The 22,344-nt window shown below is 37.7% G+C and overlaps 1 protein-coding gene across 1 annotated transcript in view; it reads right to left on the reverse strand.

The window, feature by feature from the left end:
• The window catches only part of PREX2 (phosphatidylinositol-3,4,5-trisphosphate dependent Rac exchange factor 2), a 291,836-nt gene that overhangs the window by 86,023 nt on the left and 183,469 nt on the right, over positions 1-22,344 (reverse strand). Inside the window, exons 31-34 of the mRNA XM_027127947.1 lie at positions 19,359-19,400; positions 15,024-15,241; positions 10,734-10,836; positions 7,628-7,771 (exon numbers count right to left, since the gene is read on the reverse strand). Of these exons, the coding sequence (XP_026983748.1) occupies positions 7,628-7,771; positions 10,734-10,836; positions 15,024-15,241; positions 19,359-19,400 (507 nt within the window). The remainder of the gene's footprint in view (positions 1-7,627; positions 7,772-10,733; positions 10,837-15,023; positions 15,242-19,358; positions 19,401-22,344) is intronic.

Raw genomic sequence — 22,344 nt, forward strand, 5'->3', positions numbered from 1 at the left:
CGACAGATGAATGGATAAAGAAGATGTGGTACATGTATACTGGACTCTAGGACACGGGGAGGGGGAAGGGTAAGCTGGGACGAAGTGAGAGAGTGGCATGGACATATATACACTACCAAATGTAAAACAGATAGCTAGTGGGAAGCAGCCGAATAGCACAGGGAGATCAGCTCAGTGCTCTGTGACCATCTATAGGGGTGGGATAGGGAGGGTGGGAGGGAGACGCAAGAGGGAGGAGATATAAGGATATAATATGTATAGCTGATTCACTTTGTTATATAGCAGCAAATAACACGACAATGTAAAGCAATTATACTCCAATGAAGATGTTAAAAAATAAATAAATAAAAGCAACAATGACAAACAAAAAAAGACGTATAGATAAAGAGAAATCTTAGAATACTGCTTTGACTCCAATGGTCAGTTACTTTAGTTAAAAACAAATAAGCACAAACACATATATAACTTCCCATTAATTTTAAATGTCTTTTGAGTAATATATATTTCTTTCATAACTAACATTTTTGGTTGTTTCTTTTTCCTTTAAACTTTATGCAGTGGTATTGTTAACCTTTTGGAGAGGAAATGAATTATAGGAAAGTATCTAGAAATACAAGATTTCCTTTTGAGAGGTTGCCAGGAATGGCAGGAATGGTGATGGATCCAATTTGGAAATGTAAATTATTTCCCCTTGAAATTATTACTATTAATGAGCCTCAATTTTCAGCAGACTATTTCAAAATGGATAAAAGGATAATCTTTCAAAATTGCTAAATGCAGTAGTCTCTAAACTAATAACGTTTCCTCAAATTGATAAAAACATCACCATTTTGGTGGCAAAAACAGGAAAGTCACTGCTAATTAGTTTTAGCTGTGTTGTGTTTTCTATCTATTCAGATTTCTAGAGCATTGAAGAAATGACAAAAGTTTTAGAGTATTGCTAAATTTAATTTTTTTCATGGCATTATTGGCTTATAACTGAGCAAAGCACTTGTGGAAAATTAGACAGAAAGTTTCCTACGTTTGCTTTAGAACAGAAAATCGAATTTGTGGGCTTCTTTCAAGGATTATTTGTTTATTCCTTATGATTTCTGCTTTCGTTAGAATATTCACAACTGGTTCAGCAAGCTTCTGGGCCTGAATACACACAAGAAATACAGGAAGTCTTTCTGATAAAGCAATCCTTAAATACATGCCACATTCCCTTCAGTTAACAAAGTGTTATTTGCGAAAGGCCAATATTCCAGGAGGATTCAGTCTATCAGCAGTCATACTTCAACGTGAATTCCTCTTCTGAGTTGTAAAGCTAATAATGAAAGCCCTTGCACTGGAGTAAAAGCATAACTTTCACTGCTTAGTAACTCAGTGTGACCCTGGGTATGTTAATTAATATCTGAGATCCTCAGGTTCCTCGTTTGTGAAATGGAAAATAAGAGCACTTACTAATTATGGTTCTTGAGAAATAATTAAATTAAATAATAGGATTAAGAGAGCCCATGATTATTCTTATCATTTATGGAATGTATTTTCTGTACAAGGCAAGGTGCCCAATGCCCCCCAGGCATGATCTACTTCAATTTCCACAGGAGATATAGATGACGCTTGGCTGTGCTGAGCCAAACAGGAAGTTTGGGGATCTAAGAGTAGGGTCCATGCAAGGACACTTGAATTTGTGATTTAAGGTCAGAAAGACTAGAAGGCGACCACCAGGAAGGGGCAACAGGGGAAATAGAGGCAGGGGGTTGGGAGTGGGAGGGAACAAGAAAACCCCTGGTATCTAGTTTCTATTGGCCAGAATGCCCAGTCCTGCTCTAAAAGCTTGTTACAATAGGAAAAGCAAATTTTCCTTATATTTCTTAATGATATTTTCAAATTAACACCAGTTAAGATTCACAATTATGTAATTTTTTTTAAATGAGAAAAGAATTTAACAGTGTTGCAAAGAGTCTCAGCAATATTTTCTGGCTCATGTATAGGGTTTTAGGGAAATGAACTAAAAAAAAGATGAGTTTTATATTTAAAAAGTAAACTGTGCATGGCAAAGTAGAAGAAGGAGAACATTCCCTTTTTTAGGTGGATAGTTTGGTTATTTATAGTTATTTTTTTAATAAAGAGAGTGGAATGACGTTTTACCAAACTAAATTTCTATTCTCAGCAAAAAAAAAAAAAGGTTAAATATATAATAATGTCCAAACTTCAAAGTTTGACCCCTTTCGCACTTTCTTGTCTACTTTTCTTAATTCTCATCCATATAATATTTCTTAAAAATAGTATTGACATATTTGAATAAATATTTAATTTATTTAAATGCACTTAATTAAAAGCAGTATTTAAAATACAACTCGAATTTGTTTGCTTGTTTAACTTCTCCTACTTTTGAATTTAGAAGCAAAACATTCCATTAAATGTAGGTAATAGTCTAAAAAAGGAAAACATAATGAATGTTAGCAGAAATTAAAGATTAAATTATTCTAAGACTGAAAATGAGCCTCACTTCCACTCACTCAAAATGCATTTCATGGCTTTTTCAAGAAAGGGATTAATCGGAAATCTCTGAGGAACAATTTTAAGAATAGTTTCAATCAACTAACACCCTCTTCTGATAGTGCAACAATGGTACTTTATTGGTTAAATGAGACACTACATACGCACTGTTACAAATCTCCAGAAACGGTCACAATTGGTCAGAATTCCTCAGAACTGGTTGCAACGTTTGTGAGGAAGGCAAGTTTTGTCCATGTTGCCGTGACCAACATTGCAAAAGGCTGTGCTCCTTTGTAAAGAGAGGGGGGTTCACAGGTTCACGTGCCCACTCTTAACATTCAGGAAATCTCAACTCTGGGAATTGTTCCTTCCTCTTTTCAAAAGGTATTTAATGTTTTGTTTATAAATACTGTGCAAAACCCAAATGGAAAACTAAAGGATTCATCTTTTAAAGGATCGTAAGAAGAATTCTGCAGGAAAAAAAAACCCACATGAATGAAGGTAACTTAGAAACTGACAATGTTTATAACAAAATATTCCCTTTTGTTTAAAAAATAGAAAATGCTCAAGTTTCTGGGTGATTTTAATTATTCTCTGAGAATAGAAAGACATCTTTTAAAGAGGTAAAAGTTAGGAGTAACAGTTTTGGGTGCCAGCTTTTTGCATAGGGGGTGAAGAAACCAAACAGCCCCAAGAATGTGCTTGTGGAGAAGGAACCAGCGTTGCACGTCCCATTTAGTTTAAGGAAAATCACCACCAGAGACTCAGGGAATAGGTACTTAACAACACTTTACAAGGAAGGGACACCACATTCCAGGACATAGTACATAACTAAAGACATAGTACATAACTAAAAAAAAGTCCTTTATCTGATGCCATGTCCCAAAGAGGTAGAATACACGGGTCTAGGAACCAAGGGTAGAAGAAGAAATAGCCATGCTAGCATCTGTGGAGGGTTAAATTGTATCCCTGAAAAAAATATGACAAAGTCCTAACCCCCGGTGGCTGCAAATGTGACCTAATTTTGATATAGGGTCTTACAGATGAAATCAAATTAAAATGAGGTCACACTGGATTCGGGTGTGCCAGAATCCAATGACTGTTGTCCTTTTAAGAAAAGGGAGATTTGGACAGAGACACAGAGACAGACACACAGAGGGAAGAAGGCCATGTGAAGACAGAGGCAGAGACTGTAATTATGCTGCCACAAGCCAAGGAATGCCGGTAACCACCAGACGCCAGAAGGGGTAAGAAAAGATACTTCCTTAGAGCCTGCCAAGGGGACATGGCCTGTGAACATCTTGGTTTCAGACTTCTAGCCTCCAGAACTATGACAGAATACATTTCTGTTGTTTTAAACCACCCAGTTTGTGGTCATTTTTATGGCAGTGTTGGGAAACTTATCAATTCCAGTGGCTCACTTGGGGTATGTGTGCTTCCCATCCCTGAAACTCTGGCTCCACAGTTTTAAGGGTCCTGATCCCCAAAGGGGCACACTTTCCCTAGGAGACAAAGAAGGGGCCCCACTGAACTGTAAACTCTGGTTGACACCCAGGCACCTGAGTCTCCTTGTGCCAAGGCACCGTCCAACAAGAAAAGAAATCACTATCTTGGCAGGCTAATCTACCCTGCTCATCAAAAGGCAGTAGGGCTACTGTTACATAACGAGGATAAGAAGAAATATGTCTGGCATTCAGGTAATCCGCTCAGGTCCCTCTTGGTACCCCCTCGCCCAAGTTTGATGGTAAATGGACACATGCAGCAATCCGGGCCTGAGAAGGACATAGCGACACCAGGGAATCAGGCCTCTTGGGGCTGAAGGTCTTAGTCATGCCACGAAGACCAGCAGAGGTTCAGGCTGAGAACGAGGCTACCGTACAAAGGATGGCATAAGAGGGAAAATGAGAATCTGTCGTAGCCCCAAGACCCTCTGCAGCAGCATATTAATATGCTGCTAAATTATTCCCCCAGGAACAGAGGCCCATCACAGTCAGGAAGGACACCCTCCCTACACAAAGGAATAGATCAAGATGCGGACTATGGCAGATCCTCTAAAGCTACCCACTCAGAGCCCCTTTCAGAAACGAAGGGCTCTTTGCCCAGCTGCTGTGATTGCCAGAAGACATCCCTCAGCTGTCAGCTCTACAGGGCATCTTCAGCCTCTGCTAAAAAAAAACTGTCCCACCCAAATCACATCTCCTTCTCGGTGTAGCCCAAGTCCTAATGAGCTAACAATGCAGAAGCAAAAAGGCCCAGTTCTCATTGCCCTGGCTCCCCAGAATCTAGACGTGTCAAACACTTGTGAAATGGATTAATGTAACTAAGCACAGATTAACTAGATAACTGCACAGTGGTTTATAATCCGCATAGCTCTGTGCTTTCTCACTCTTGGTGGATAAGCTTGTAAAATATACTGGTATCTGGGCCCCACTTCCCAGAGATTCTGACTTCATTGGTTCAGCGTGGAACCAAGGAACCAAGCATGGGTATTTTCTAACACGTTCCCAAGGTGATTAAAGGACAGCCAGCTTGAGAACCACTGAGAGAGCATGAAAGCAAGCCAGGGACCCTGGATATCTATCTTCCTTGGACTCCCATTTTCACCCAGTTTATGGTTACTTGCTTTATCTTACCAAGGGCTCAGGGATCCTAAAAGGATTAATTCTCTGACTTGTAGGAAGTAATTCTAGAAGACTGCTTTAGTGTGACCTTTACCTTCTAGCATTTTGGTTATGCTTTGTGCTGACTTTTCTGTCTGGCTGTTTCTGTGGTCCAAACCTTGCAAATCTGCCTTTTTGCCATTTTGTCTGCCTAGACTCTTTTTCTCCAGCAGCTCTGGTTTTTAGCAACGTAGGTTCCCTAAAAGTTTACCCTGCTTGCCTCCAACCCTGGAATTCCTGATTTACTAATTGGTCCCATCTCTGCAGGGGGCCCCATTCATCCATGTGCCCTCCTTTGCCCAAGGATCCATGCAGACAAGAAAAAACGAGAAGGCAGGACATTTGCTTCTTGTTCTAGGTACATGGTACCACGGACAACCTTGGGAGTGCTGAGTCTAATACGTTTCCCAGGAAATTTTCAAATTCACCTACTTTTCTCTTTATTATTTGCTAACAAAGACTCACATACCCACAAAACTAAAATCCTTCCATTAAACGTTCATCCCAGGAATAGACTCCATTTGGAATCTCTCCCATTTACCACCACTTTCAAATACCAGATGGTAATCGCAGCTCAAGCTAGGGCTGAATTTCCTGTGCTTCTCTCAAGCTGATGAAAACTCAGAGTTACTAATGATTCCTCATGGGAGTTTTGTGAATGCCGCGGAACCTCTGCAACTCCTTTAAATAAACAACCTTATCACTGACAGATTTTTAATGAGACAGACTATTTTCCAGTCTTCTTTACCTATCTGTGACCTCCACTGCAGAAGTGTTTCCACTGTCGCCTCATCAAATCATTCTTCATATTTTACTGCTGTGTGAATGCTAAAACCTAATGTTTGCTAGAGTTTTTCTTTACATTACACTGTAAAGGCACCAGTGTACTCAATGAAACCATATACATTTCAGGATTGTTTTTAAATTAGCTGTAGCCACAGTTATAAAATAGAGGTTACTTGCAAAATCACGTTTTCCCTATGCACACTGGCTGCTGGGTATGAATATTCAGCTATTTATGGTTGGTGTGTCACAAATGTAATCACTTTTTTAGAAAAGATGATTAATGCCATCTGTCATCTCAGTAATGATTTCAAAGACAGAATTTTTTAAAAGAGAGAAATAAAGGAAAAGAAATGAAGAGCCTTTAACAAGGGCAAGGTCTGGTTAAACCCTATAAAAGTTAATATTCCAGACCAGCAGCCTTTCCTTTCTTCTAAAACTACTGATCTCTGTAATGGCTTTTAACATATTTTAGGCTAAACTATTCTCCTAACATAGTTCCAAAGGTCTATTTTTGCCCAATTTCTTTTTTATTTCTTTTCATTGCAGATTCTTGTATTACCTACATAGACCCTATCACATAAATGAAAATACCTTCGAATAACTCCTAAGATCTCTCTGCTGAAATTTTTCTCTGCTTAAATGTATTCTTGCCAAGTATCTGAGGTAGTCATTTTTAAACTATGGCAATTGAAGGAAGAGTAATCTATCTTTTAGAATTATAACAACATGCATGTGGTACAAAGCAGAATTTTCACTTGGCAGTGAATTTAGATTTCATATGCCTCTCTGTTCTTCTGTTACTGAGATGGATTTGATTCCTCTACTCTTCTCATTTTTTATTAGAATATAAAAATTCTACAGCAATACCAATGCAGTCTTGAAAACTCAAAAGAAAAAATGAAATGTTCTGTGGTACCACTCAGAGAAATTGATACAATCTTGATCACAGCATGAATTAAAAAAAAATCATACACAAAAAGGTACTACACAATAATCTGAATTTCTGATCTTTTCTGGCAGCATCTGTGACCACAGAAATAAAAAAGATCCTAAAAAAGATCCTAAAAAAGATCTAGGACCTTCCCTGGGAGATCACGTCACTGCAAGAATCTTCTTATTCATGTTATTCTTAATTTCTTCTACTGCAGTTAACACTCATTGTTTATTTGCCAAAACAATTTTTTTACTATGAGAGGAATACATTTTTACTGACAAAAAAATTGACACAATGCAAAAAAACTTAAAGATTAAAATATCAATTTAATCATCCAATGATACATTTTACACACATGTAAGTATATACATACATGTATGACATAATTGACACTATAATATAAATTCTTTTTTGTAATCTGCGTGGGTATATTATCAAACTTCTTCTACCTCATAAAATATCTTAACCAACCAATTTTAATGGTTCTACCATAATTTACTTAAGCCAAATTAATTTATCTTTATTTAAGCCACTCATGCCTTATTTCTCCACTATAAATAATGCTGCAATCCTATTTGATAACTATTTAAACCATACAAAATTCTTTCCTTAACAAACATTCCCACCAGTAAACATATTACCTAGGTACTATGAATAAATTTTTGAATTAATGAACGAAAAGGACAGTCACAAGTACATTTTAAAAAATTGATAAAGATAAAATAATTTAAGTACATGAAGTATAGTAAAGAAAGCAGTTTACCTTGTGCAAAAAGAACAGGATGAATTTTAAACCCTCCTCCGTTTTTCAACCTTTGCGGCAGTTGTTCAAAATGATAACTATCGATGTAGAAGTAAACTTTCAGAGCTTGCCGGCTTCCTTCAGCTTGATAAGTAAGAGGAACATCTAAAATGACATTTAATGTTATATTACTTCCTAAAATCAGGATATTTTATTTAGTACATTTGTTAAGCTTTAAAAAGAATCCTGGGGCTTCCCTGGTGGCGCAGTGGTTGAGAGTCCGCCTGCCGATGCAGGGGACACGGGTTCGTGCCCCGGTCCGGGAAGATCCCACATGCCGCGGAGCGGCTGGGCCCGTGAGCTATGGCCGCTGAGCCTGCGCGTCCGGAGCCTGTGCTCCACGGCGGGAGAGGCCACAGCAGTGAGAGGCCCGCGTACCGCCAAAAAAAAAAAGAATCCCGAAAATTACTAGAAACTAATATATTAAAAGTACCCACGTGTATTAAAGCTCAGGTTTGGCATACTGACAGTGCTATTTGGTGAAAGAGTATTAAATCAGGTTCTCATTAGCTAAAGCAACAGATTTATTACTGTACTGTATATAAAATTCTGTAATAGAAAACTTCGTTACACTTTAACACAACAGGTGTCTCACTTAACTAAATGAGAAGTTTAGCTACACATGGTTTGGAATCACAATTTCCCAGGACAGCTACCTCATTCATATTTTAGTCAAGATGAGTCCTTGGGGTACACTTCTGAAGTAGTGTGCAAGAAACTGAGCACATAGCAACCATTATCACAATTAGCACGTGTTTTGCAAGTTCCATTCCCCGAGCACCAGATCAAAAATGCCCTACCTGTCCCTTCATTTTCATCCTTTGCTCTTTTTCTATTTCCTGTCATGCATTCATATTATCTTCTAATTTATTATCAAAATAACTTATTTATCTCACTTATTATTTATCTCTGTTTAGTTCTCTATTGTATCCAACACTTGGCCATAAGTAGGCACTTAAGAAATTTTCGATGAATAAATGATTATAATTTCTAGATAACAGATTAAATGAATATTTATTGAGTCCCCATTTATTGTACTAGACATTGGAAATGTGCAAATAAGTAAAAACTTTTCCCAGACCTGAAATATCTGTTTAGATCTTCTACCATAATACATAGGGGATCCTCAGACTTATGAACAAACAAGAAACAGAAAAATAACAAACTGCTGAAGATTTCTTGGCTCGATAGACACATTTTAAACCTATTTGTGACAATGTTGAAATGGTAGATAAATGATCATAACTTGCAGAAACTATAGATTAAGCCCTAGGTGTTGCTATTTCTCTGGATGTATACTTCTAAAACAATGCCTTTGTTAGGTTTAATGATGGCCAATTGCTAAAGAAAAGGGATACTTTTCAATCTTTCAATTCAATTTCATAAAGTAACTTCTTTGCAACATTAGATACAACCAAGTTCTGTTGAAATTCTATTCTTCATTCTGCACAGCAAGTTTGTTTATCCTTCTACGTTTATAACCATAAAGCCTTTCTGCCTGATGCACTGTATAAACTGAATTGATATCTGTTCATTCATTTACTTGAAAAAAAATATTGGCCTTTTTGTTCCAGGCATCTCTTGAGTGCTAGATATACAGCAATGAACAAGATAGGTTTTGCCATCTTGGAAATTGTACAGGATGAATAAATGAATCAAGATAGTTAATGTGATTATATTTGTACACACTAAGTTTTTTTTTTTTTTTTTTGTAGTACGCGGGCCTCTCACTGTTGTGGCCTCTCCCTTTGCGGAGCACAGGCTCCAGACGCGCAGGCCCAGCGGCCATGGCTCACAGGCCCAGCCACTCCGTGGCATGTGGGATCTTCCCGGACTGGGGTACGAACCCACGTCCCCTGCATCGGCAGGCAGACTCTCAACCACTGCGCCACCAGGGAAGCCCCACACTAAATTTTTTGACACTTGGATAAAATAATTTTTAATTTTCATTTTTAAGCGGCAAAAATGTAGACTATGTGTCTACTTCTTCAGAATTAAATTATAAATTTTATCAATTATTGTCAGATCAAACAACTATAATGTCTCTGTATATTCTTGGCTCTAAACACTGTTTTCATTGCTTGCTAACACACTGTCTACAGGATCAACTGAAGATAAGGAGTGGAAACCCAACTCAATCAATTTTGCTAAGTAATAATTATATATTTGAGTGAACGTTTTGCTGGCCTCAGAGATTATCCACATAGCCAGAAATGTTAGGGCAGTTCTTTTATTAAAAGAAGTCTTGACACGAAAAAAGCAGCAGAAAGGACAAATGTTCTGTGATCCCACTTATATGAGGTACGTAGCGTAAGCAAATTCAGAGCCAGAAAGTGGAAGAGAAGTTACCAGGAATTGGAGAAGCGGGGGAGGGTAGTGATTGTTTAAGGAGTATGGAGTTTCTGTTTGGGAAGATGAAAAAGTTCTGGAGACGGATGGTGGAAATGGCTGCACAACATTTTTTTTTTTTTTTTTTTTTTTTCCGGTACGCGGGCCTCTCACCGTTGTGGCCTCTCCCGCTGCAAAGCACAGGCTCTGGACGTGCAGGCCCAGCGGCCATGGCTCACGGGCCCAGCAGCTCCGCGGCATGTGGGATCCTCCCGGACCGGGGCACGAACCCACGTCCCCTGCATCAGCAGGCGGACTCTCAACCACTGCACCACCAGGGAAGCCCCATGCACAACATTTTGAATGAACTTAATACCACTGAACTGTACACTGAAAATGGGTTAAATGGTAAATTTTATGGTATGTATATTTCACCACAATAACAAAAAAGAAAGAAAAGGCAATCTTGAGTAGCACAATATTTGACACATACACTCCGAAAAAGTTTTAGAGGTCAGACTAATAGCTAAAAACAAAAGTATAAAATTAGCTGTAAATTTAATTTATATATACTTTCTATCACTTCCCCAGTTGGTTATTACTATTTTACCCTAAATACAATATTTTATATAAAACTTAAACTGCATATCAAATATATTCACATCAAAGTTATGACATATGTTGTCGTCTGATGCCAAAGAAATTTTACAAAACATACATGAAATATTTAACTACTTACTTGCAACCAGTGGTTCCTCTTCTGATGGTTTAAAGTAAAAAGAAACCTTTTCCAAATCAAATAGTGCAACCAGTGTATCTTCTAGCATGGCTTGTTCATCTGTCTAGAAAGAAATAAAAACAATACATGATATGATAGGATTGTTTGGGATAAAACATAATATAACATAGTACAATGTAACAACTCCAGATCAAAACTAGGTTCACTTGTGTTTTATTTAAGTACAAACCAAATTATCAACACATCTAAGAATTTACTGCCTAAAATGAAATTAACAAATCCTCAGTTATGTTTCGTTTGTAGTTTTATATTTTCTCTGCTGTCTAAATGATTTTTTCAGTCTATTTTGTAGCTAGATTCTAGTTCTACTGATTTTGTTTATTAGTTACAAATGTGTACACACAAAAAAATGCTATTTGCCTATAATCTCTATAATCTGACAAATATAACAGCTGAAAGACAAAAATATTGTTTTCTTAAAAAGTCCAGTACATAATGGTCATCGTACTTTACGATAAGATAACCTGTGCATTATTCAATTTGCAATTTGTGAAAACTGTGATAAAAGCAATTTGCATGTATGTAATGATTTTTCTTCCAAAGAGCCTGGGGACAAGAATCATTTTCACTTGCCTTTATGGGGCCTTAATCTAGAATCTTGTGAATATGAGATTTGATTTGTTTTAATCATTCATTTCATTCCTACAGCATATTTTACAGCTGAGGCAGGTAAGGCCCAGACATGGTAACAAGTTCACTGCATATCTCAGTGACATCATCTTTCTATTATTGGATCTGGCCTTCCTATTAGCAGTTCAGTGCACTATCTAAAGTCTTTTACTAATTTCCTCATGAAAGAATAATTAACCTAATCATACACAACTTTTCTTTCAAAGGTACATTTGTTTCCTTAAGAATGTCAATGATCCTTTTTTTTTTTTTTTTTTGTGGTACGCGGGCCTCTCACTGTTGTGGCCTCTCCTGTTGTGGAGCACAGGCTCCGGACGTGCAGGCTCAGCGGCCATGGCTCACGGGCCCAGCTGCTCTGCGGCACGTAGGATCTTCCCGGACTGGGGCACGAACCCATGTCCCCTGCATCGGCAGGCGGACTCTCAACCACTGTGCCACCAGGGAAGCCCAAATGATCCTTTTTAACAATAATTTTAACATGCTTTACCCGCATTTTAAAAGTTGCTGTAAGCTTATAGCCATATTTTGGGGGCAGCATGAGTAGAGGGTGAAGGAGATGGTAAAGAATTTCCATTGTGTATGGGAAAAAACCCACTAAGGCAGCCTCAGACCCCAAAGAAGGACTGCATGGATACCAAAAGGTTAATAGCATCATCACCTTTGTACCTTAGTTTGGTACTTAATATAATGGATGGTACACAGTAAGTGCTGGATAAATGTTTATAAAACTGTTACTTTTTAAAGTCCTTTGAAGCAGCAGAAAAATGCCATGAACCTGGAATTGTAGGGACAGGACTAAAGAACCAGCATTCTTCCAATTGAGAGGAATACACACAGGAAGAAATGTCCCAAACAGGTTGCGCTCTGATTGTAACTTGCAGATGTGGCTAAACCCATACCCAAGGACCTAGGACTGCACTCAGAGCCCAGGAACACACAGACCGCCAGTGCCTGCAGCTCCCAGGGAGCTCTTCACAGTTATAGGAGGCCCTAAGCGCTCTTGTTACAAAGGCAGAAAGATTACAAGTTTCTTTGACTTTTTTTTTAACTACCTTTGAATTTTTTAAATCAATTCTTTAAATAAACTTAAGGGTTTCATAAGACCTATTTAAAACAACAAAACAGCTTTCTTGAGATATAATTCACATACCATAAAATTCACCCATTTTAAGTATACAGCTCAGGGGTTTTTAGTATATATGCAGAGTTGTGTAACTATCACCATCATCCGATTTTAGAATATTTTCACCACCCCAAAAAAGAAACTCAGTACCCATTAGCATTCATCCTCCACATACCTTCCTCCAATCCTTAGCCCCAGGCAACCACTAGCCTATTTTCAGTCTCTAAAGTTTGCCTATTATTACATAATAATGTAATCAAATAATACGTGGTCTTTCGTAACTGGTTTATTTCTCTTAACATGTTTCCAAGGTTCATCCATGTTGTAGCATGTATCAGTACCTCACTCCTTTTTACTGCTGAATAATATTTCATTGTATGGATATACCCCAACTTGTTTATCCACTCATCAGACAGCTCATGGACATTTGGGTTGTTTCCACTTTTCAGGTATTATGAATAATCTTGCCAGGAACATTTGTGTACAAGTTTTGCTAGAATATAAGTTTTCTTTTCTCTTGGATATTACCTAGGAGTAGAATTTCTGGGTCATATGGAAATTCCACATTTAACAATTTGAGGAACTGCCAAAATGTTTTCCAAAATGGCTGCACCATTTTCCATTCCCCCCAGCAGTGTCTGAGGGTTACAATTTCTCTACATCCTCACCAACACTTGTGCCTGTCTGTCTTTTGGATTGTAGCCATCCACATCACTGTGACATACTATCTCATTGTAGTTTTGAGTTACACATCCCCAATGGCTAATGATGTTAAGCATCTTTTCATGTGCTTTTGGCCATGTTATATCTTCTCTGGAGAAATGACCATTCAAATCCTTTGCCTGGGGCTTCCCTGGTGGCGCAGTGGTTGAGAGTCCGCCTGCCGATGCAGGGGACACGGGTTCCCGGTCCGGGAAGATCCCACATGCCGCGGAGCGGCTGGGCCCGTGAGCCATGGCCGCTGAGCCTGCACGTCCGGAGCCTGTGCTCCGCAACGGGAGAGGCCACAACAGTGAGAGGCCCGTGTACCGCCAAAAAAAAAAAATCCTTTGCCTGCTTTTTAATCGAGATGTCTTTTTATTCTTTAGTTTTAAGGATTCTTTATATAGTCTGGATATGTCACTTACCAGATGTATGAATTACAAATACTTTCCCCCATTCCTTGAGATTTCAAATAAATGTACCAGCACTTGCCTAGACAATGGCAGTTTTTAAGAATAGAAATGAAGCCTCATTCATTAATTAATTTGTTCAACAAATACTTAAAGCCTACCATGTATTAGGAAGAGTGCATCTTATCTTACATAATTTTTATTTGATAGGCAATGATTAATTAGTATTTATTTTGTTTTTAAACACTTTTCAAGGGACTTATTTCAAAGTTTTCATTAATTAAATCTTTCTTATTTGGTTATATTAGCAACCAAATAAAAAATTCATCACCCACATGGAGTATATAGAGTCTTTTCAAAAGAATCTAATCCTGTTTCTCTGAATTTCATTCAGCTGAATGGACTTTCTTACCTTACCATTCCAGAACTTTTTATGACCGTGCAGTACAGCAATTACCCCCCTGTCCTCAATACCATTGAAAAAAAACATTATTTTGATGTATAAACTCATATACAATCATTTAAAAACTCAACCATGTTACTTGGTAGCTACATTTTCTATGTGTACTTTAACAGATAAAATACCGTCTCATGTTTCAAATCAAAATTATATTTAACACGTTTAATATAAATAAATAAACTGAACATATTTAAATAAACTGAACATATTTGCCTTTATACATCATGACAACTTAAGTTTAAATAAACTGAACATATTTGCCTTTATACATCATGACAACTATCAGAACCACAGGAAGTATACGTGAAAAAACTCTAAGTTCACCACAGTTTTATCAAATATTCCGAGATGCTTTCTTCATCTCCGCTGTGGACAACTGATGCATAAACACGGAATATTTTACAGTAATTAAGGCAATGTTCTTAGATTTAACAGGAAAAACATGCACACAAAGGAAGGAAATAAAATCATTTAACACATGCAAATTCTAACCAGATTGTCAGACAGTATGGCATGCAAGTTGTCAGAGCTCTTCTAAGAGCACGTTCCAGAACATCAACCTCAGGGGGAGCTCGGGTCTCATGGCAGACTCTTCCTTCTGGACTGCAAATAAGCAACCGCAGCAGATACTCTTTCCTCTGCTGACCTTTCTCGGCCGGTGCTTAGGGATACAGGAATTGGTAACAGATGGAGGCTTTCTCAGCTTTTAGCAGCCATTGAGAATAAAAATCAGGAAAGATATTTCCACATACTTATTAAAGTTATATTTGCCCATGGAAAAACATATCCTTTTAAAGGAGCTGGATGACTGTGGATACAATAACGAAGAACCATGTTTTATTGGGAATAGGTCCCAATGTACGTTCCAGTTGACACAGCCAGTGGGAGGCATTGTGGTTCCTTACCAAGTTTGGTGACAGAAGTGACTGAAAGTGAAAAAGAACTCCTGCATTCGCTATCTGGTCCAGCCACCTTCTGCTGGCTTCCCAAGTCTCCATCTCATTTTCCTTGCTGTTGTCAAACATCTGGTTTAAGGCGGCCATGAGCTGCTCGGAGAAGGCACAGACTGTGGCCACAAGACTCTGGCAGAAAACCATGTCTCTTCGGAGCTGTGTCTCACTGTCTGTGATCCAGGAGAACATAAAGGCAGTTTTGGAAAACGTCATAGTTGAATAAGACCAATTCATTCAGCATTTGCATTCACTGTTATTTCATCCGTTCCCTAAACTCACACCATGGGAAGAATGTGAATTTGAGCTCTATTCATGAGCACATACGTTTGAGCAAGTATGCCTTTTAGAAAACACTGAACACCCAAAAATGTTAGAAACATTAAGCTCATTTTTCTTAATTGATATTGTAACTTTATTTTGCGATCACTAAATTGTTTTATAAAACCAATACAATAAGCCTTTATTTTATTTACTTTATTTTTCATGATGGAACACAATTTGTACTAGTACATGACACTTTCCTAAAGAAAACTCAAAGTCCAGTTTTTCAGTTTGTGCTGGTAAATGAAATAAAATATTATTAGTACTAAATTTTAAAAAATTACCTACTAGACCTATTCAAATATTAATGTGAAACACACATGGGGAAGAGTATCATGTCCAATTGCTTGTAATAATATGCAAATCTGGATATCTTAAATATGCAAATGTATCTCCTGAAGTCACCTATTCAACTTCATAAGGTATAAACAGGTCCAGTTCATAAATTCCTATATATTTTTTTGAAATAGGTAAAATATTTGCAGTTCTAGCATAAATTGATTTTTACTAGCATTCTTATTCTGCAATTAACCGGACTTTTGATTGACCCACTTTGAAAGTATGTTTACCCTGTGAAGTACCAGTCCTGGACCTCAGGTTTTTCAAATGGAAAGCAGCTGTGCCCCTGAGAACCTGATCCGAAAAGGTTCACTTCTCTGGGGCGCTGGATGTAACACAAACTACATAAACAACATGAACACCAAGCCATATATTCTATACACTGAGAAATCTCTTGTACTAGAGGAACGGCACAGGTAAATATCATCGTACTCCCAAAAGTGCACTGAATATTTTGAGAGCTCAGAATCTCCTGAAATGAAGAAGCATTGTCAATAATTAGTGTATAACGTAGATAAACATGCTGCCTTTACTCAGCAATGAGTTCTTGCTTTATTGATAGAAAGGCATAGTTTTTAAGTTGTTTACCAAGAACATGGAACACCTGTTTTTAATGACCCTCAAAGCATGTGTACACATAATTGCTGCTTGTTACTTAGTTTCACTGTTAGTAAAAGCTACTCTTGAAAATTTTGTTAGAAACAGGATAATATATTGAAAATATTTAATTATATGATAAAAATATTCATTGACTAGGTGGAACTATATGAACTTGCTGTTTTAGTAGGTCAACATGATTGAATATGGCAACTCCATATAGGTCAACCTGTTAATTTAACTAACAACATGTGTTAGACATTTCCTTTAAGTAGTTATATACTATGTTCCTGCTCTAATAGACAGAAAAGAGCGTTTTACAGGTCACTATAAAATGGCTAAACTGGGAAAGAACTTTGTCCACTTCTCAACTAAGAAAAAAAACAAAACACTTATTCCGTTGTGCATAATTTCTAACTGGGTGTAGACATTCAACAAATATTTACTGAATGAAAATAATGAACCAGTAGAGCAACTAACAAACAAATGAAATAAGTGAAATGAAAATGTATGAGCTCATTCTCTGGCTTCTTGAAATGACTGGATTTAGTTTGACTTAAAAGGGTGATCCTTGGGCTTCCCTGGTGGCGCAGTGGTTGAGAGTCCACCTGCCGATGCAGGGGACACGGGTTTGTGCCCCGGTCCGGGAAGATGCCACATGCCGCGGAGCGGCTGGGCCCGTGAGCCATGGCCACTGGGCCTGCGCGTCGGGAGCCTGTGCTCCACAACGGGAGAGGCCACAACAGTGAGAGGCCCACGTACCACAAAAAAAAAAAAAAAAAAAGGTGATCCTTGGTCCATGGGCCCTCTGGCTGCGGGCCACCCTCCTCCCCTCACCACCCAGCAAACTTGAAATCATTCTTCAAGAGTCAACTCATTGAACTACTAAAATATTATCTCCCTTTGGGGAATGTCCTCTCTCCTTCAGGAAGTCTGTGCATTTCTTTCTGCCCCTGCAGGTCTGGGGGTGTCTCCCCCCTACTGAAGGGCTAATGACCTAGCATTGTGAGAGTTTGCTCACATGCTTGTCTTCCCCCAGGGACCGTCAGCACATCAACGCCAGGGGAAGTGGCATATCATGTGATTTATGCTCAGGGACTTGAGAGGCATATAATCTGCTTTCAACTTCCCGTTCTGCCAATTTTAATCTATACAATTCTAGGTTTCAGATCCCTATTCGTAAAATAGGGGTTATTCCTACTTCTTAGATCTGTGATGAAGATAAATGAGATAAAAACATTTAAAGCACTTAGCAAGGTGAAAACAGACAGTGATATTATCATGATTCTTCTTTTCCCTAGCATCTAGCATGGTGCCTGGCACATGTGTGCTCAGTTTTATTGCTAAATAGAGAAGGAACATCGTGATAAAGAAAGAAACCCAATAAGCAAACTTTCAGCAAAAACATACAGGTCTTTTCCTTTTAATTATGCAGCTGTTCGAAAGTCACAAGTGTCCATCCTTTACCAAAGCTATTCTCATTCCTCATTTTTATCAATAAGAACTACAGCAAGAATCACAACAGCTGCTCCCAGCTTCTAGTAAAAGAAGAAAAGCAAGTTCTGTTTTTTTTGACAGCTCGTTTATTTTCGCCAAGTAAAAATTCCCTTGTAGTGGGAATACACTCAAAACAAATGGATTTTTACCTATCAAAGGCTTCCGTTTCATTTCAGTATTTAAGCACCTACTTAAATTCATCTTCTACAGACATGTTTAAAAACATTAACACTTAATTTAGTCTCAACTGTTTAAAAAACTCAAATTCCATTGTAAGTTTGCTGATCTGAAAAGAATGAGATGGTTTCTAGACATGCAAGTAATCTGTCATTATTCTGAGATTGAAGGGGAAAAAAAGCAAAATAAACAAAGAAACAAAAAGAAGAGATCAGAGAGACAGAAAGACAGGAATAAAAGACAATTAAGAATAATGTTTAGCAGACCCAGTCCACCCTTTTCAAGCGAAAAGCATAATTTTATAGCCAACAATATGGAGTAATCTGGCCATGTTTGGTATCATTCAAATGTAACAAAGAAAAAAGGAGTAAATCAAGTAGGAAAAAGGAGAATTATGATAGAAATAGAAAAATGAAATTGAAATCAAAATAAGAACAGCCATCTGAATATTAATAAATAAAGCAATGCATTCCAGGACCATTTCTGGAATTGGCAGAACTAAGTTTGAATTTCAAAACTGCACCTACTATTTATTTATTCACCCAGTAAGGCATCTCTATGCCTAATCTTCTAGATGTCCCAAAGTATGTGCTGATTGACTACCATGTGCTAGTTATTCATCTGCTTGAATGCAGATTTCTTCACCTTTAAAACTGTGGAAACAATAATAATATTCTCACAGAGTAGTTGTGAGAACTCAGTGAAATCCACAAAAATGAGGTCCATCGACTACGCTGTCATTATTAAAGCTCAAAAAATGTAAGATACTTTTGATATTATTACTCAGTCAAAAAGCAAAGCAAAAACCAAGCATCAAAAAAAAACAAAAGGCCTCTTGGTTAAGTTGGCTCGTTCATTCGTTTATAATTTAAATTTTCCAAGTGTGACAGATTGTAAAAGTGCTCACAAATTCTTCCCCTCTCTGTGTCCATGCCCTTGCAAAACGATTTCAGATTGAGAGTCCTCCTATCAAAAGCACAGTCTGTTTCTCCTTAAATCTGAACCCGCCTACATCCTTGCTATAACAAAAGTTAGACACAGTTTCACAAAAAAGCCTATCTGTACAATTAACTTTACCAAAACCTCCTCCCTTTCTCCTTTTAAATTATATTTTGTAGAAATATACATTTATATGTTTTCATGTTTTTAACCTTTAATTGAAGATGAGCATATGTTTTATGTTTTTATCAAAATACTATCTAAGTATTTTTTTAATCTCTGCCAGGCTTTAGAAAAGGTAGAGATCATATTTCCATCTATTTTGTAAACAGCTGAAGACACTGCCTTCATATCATAAGACATCTAAGGTCGTGGGCTATAATAATCTCAAATAGTAAAAATAATGTAAAATATTACCTGAATATTCAAGAAGAGCCAGGAGTATCCTACACTTTACCTCTGCAGAGAAAGAAAACATACTAGTCAGTTGTTCAGTCTTTTTCTGCAACTAACATCACATTTTAACTGTGTAGTAAAAATTAGCACAACCTTATTATATACATTAGATAATAAAAATCCCATTCACTTGACATGCTATTTTTGCCTATCTACCTATATAAATTCTACTCTCTGCTCAAGGCCCTAAAATCTCTTCCAGATCTGAATTACATGAGCCTATGAAACAGCATTCAAATCCTGCCACCGTTGTAGGTCATCATTAGCTGTTGCAGCTTGCGTGGTGTTCTCTGAACACCTACAGCTATTCTGGTCTTGATCAATAAACTGTCAAATAGTATTTTTAAAACTTTTAAAAAATATATACAATATATAAAGAATATATGTAATATATAAATATATATTAATAAATATGTGTACGTGATATTGTGAATTATCTGTGTATTATTATTAGAAATATATGTATATATTGTGGCTTTCCTATCTGTAGGTCAAGATACTGCCCTATAAGACAGAAAAATACTAAGTATTTCCAAATACTCTTCTCACCCCATCCCCACACAGGGCCAATCACAGATGTCTGATAAATGATGTGTATTAACATCATACTGATTGCTATGTGCCCAATGAGCTCTGTGTCCATTTGCTTCCAATTGGTAAATAGTTTACTTGCAATAGGAAAACATTAAAACATAAAGAGTTCATTTATGTCACCAAGATTATGGGAAATAAAAAAGGCTAGGTTGTACCCTATTCTAAATAGGTTCACAGCAGAATCAGAGCAACGAAAGTAACAGGTAAGAAATGCAGGAAATGCCTGAAAGGGCATTAAGTTTTACAAGTGAGACAGAAGAACAAATGGATTTCAGAGGCAGAAAAGTACACTGGACTGAGTCAGGAGACCCATCTGTTATACACTAGCTTTGTCATCTTCAGTACATTGTTAATCTACTTTTGAGTCTCAACTTGCTCATTCATAAGTGATAATAACATCTATCTTATCTATTTTATAGGACTGTGTATAAAAAATAAATGGGAATATATATTAAAAGCCTTGGAAAATTATTTAAAGTGCTGTGTACCCGTGAAGCACTATTATTATTGTAACCTGGATATGGCTAAAATTGGTATCGAATTTTTTTTAAGAGAGTCTCAAAATTTTTTAAATTTTCAAAGTTCATTGTCAGGGGACTAAGTACATATCCTAAGAGTGGGAAATAGAGTAGAGAATAAATGCCAAACATTCAACAATCTAGCATAGAAAAGATTTTACTATATCATTAAGAGATCGAGATTGGGATACAAATGGAAAGCCCTATTGAAAAATGGCTTTCAGCCTCAGATTGATGAGTTTAGATTTAGCTAACAGAAAATAACTAGGCTCTGAGGCAGGGTACTGAACATGATATTTTAGGAGAATGAATCTGGTGATGGTGTATGTGAACCAGAAAAGATAGAGACAAGGGATTAGCTAGAAAACTATTTTAGTAACTGAGATAGGAAGAAAAAGGGAAAAACTGAACAGACTTTTGAATTAAAAAGAAGAAGAAGAAGAAGCTCTTTAGGATATTAGGACAAAGGCAGAGAAAAAAATGAAAAAAAGTAGGTTGCTAGAGAAATAGGAGCTTTTAAAAGGAGTATAACTTTTGTAGGCAACAAAGAGTTGAAATGTCACTAACAGACATTTGAATTTAAGGTGATGGTGGATCCAATTTAGATGTGTATTCTTCCCCACACCACCAAGCAACTCTTCAACCCCAGTTGGGTGTCCTACGATTCAATTCAGTTCTGACACTATCTACCTGTAGCTCCCACAGGGTAAGGGCTCAGCCCCACAGGACTGTCTCCCCACCCACTCACCCTCCTTCAGACACCGATCACAGGTCCAGGTTATCATCTGTGCTTCTGACCAACTGGCTGTACACAGGAGGTTCCAATGATACCCTCCTTGGGTTCGATTAATTTGCTAGAACAGCTCACAGAACTCAGAGAAACATTTTACTTACTAGATTACCAGTTTATTATAAAAGGATGTAACTCAGGAACAGCCAGATGGAAGAGGGCAAGGCACAGGACAAGGCGTGGGGAAAGGGCACCGATCTCCAGGCACCAACACAAGTTCACCAGCCTAGAAACTCTCCAGTCCTCTCCTTTTGGGTTTTTATGGTGGCTTCATAACATAAGCATGGTCGATTAAATAACTGGCCATTAGCACCTGAACTCAATCTCCAGCCTCTCTCCCCTCCCTGGAGGTCAGGGGTGGGACTTAAAATTCCAACCTTCTACTCACAGGGTTGGTTCCCCAGGCAACCAGCCACCATCCATTGGTGATTTCCAAAAGTCACCTCATTAACATAAGAAAAGACAGCTTTATCCTCTCCTCACAGGAAATCTCAAGGGTTTTTTGATCTCCGTGCCAGAAAAGGGGATGAAGACCAAATATATATTTTTTATTACAAATCACAATACCACAGTGGGCTAACCACGTAAAAATATCTTCAGTTAGCTGACACTGTGATTCCGTAACTTAGCTGAGGAATTAGGGGATTATCTTAGTGATACCGCACAATGACTCTGTCCCCCATTTAGTCCACTATTTCTTCTGCTCTCCTCTGCCCTCAGTTTACAGGCTTTGAGTGAATGGCATGCAGTGTGATAACTTATGAACGGCACTGGAACAGTCCCTCCTACATAAAGACCATACACTTATTATACCTTGATATCATATTTGGTATATACTTGCTAGGATATTTTGAAATCAGAGATGAAGGAATGATGGGGTTTGGAACATGCTACCCCCAAACACGGCACTTTGGCATATTGAATTATTTTAAGCTGAAGGAATCTGAGAAACAGTGAGGGCAGGAAGGACTCTGACCACCTCCCTTTTCCCCCAGAAGCAGGTCATAAGCTGCTCAGGAGAGCAATACCCAAAGGAAAGGATCAT

This window comes from Aethalodelphis obliquidens, unplaced genomic scaffold, assembly GCF_003676395.1.
Source record: "Aethalodelphis obliquidens isolate GAN/ISIS:26980383/991018 unplaced genomic scaffold, ASM367639v1 scaffold33, whole genome shotgun sequence".
Taxonomy (NCBI): domain Eukaryota; kingdom Metazoa; phylum Chordata; class Mammalia; order Artiodactyla; family Delphinidae; genus Aethalodelphis; species Aethalodelphis obliquidens.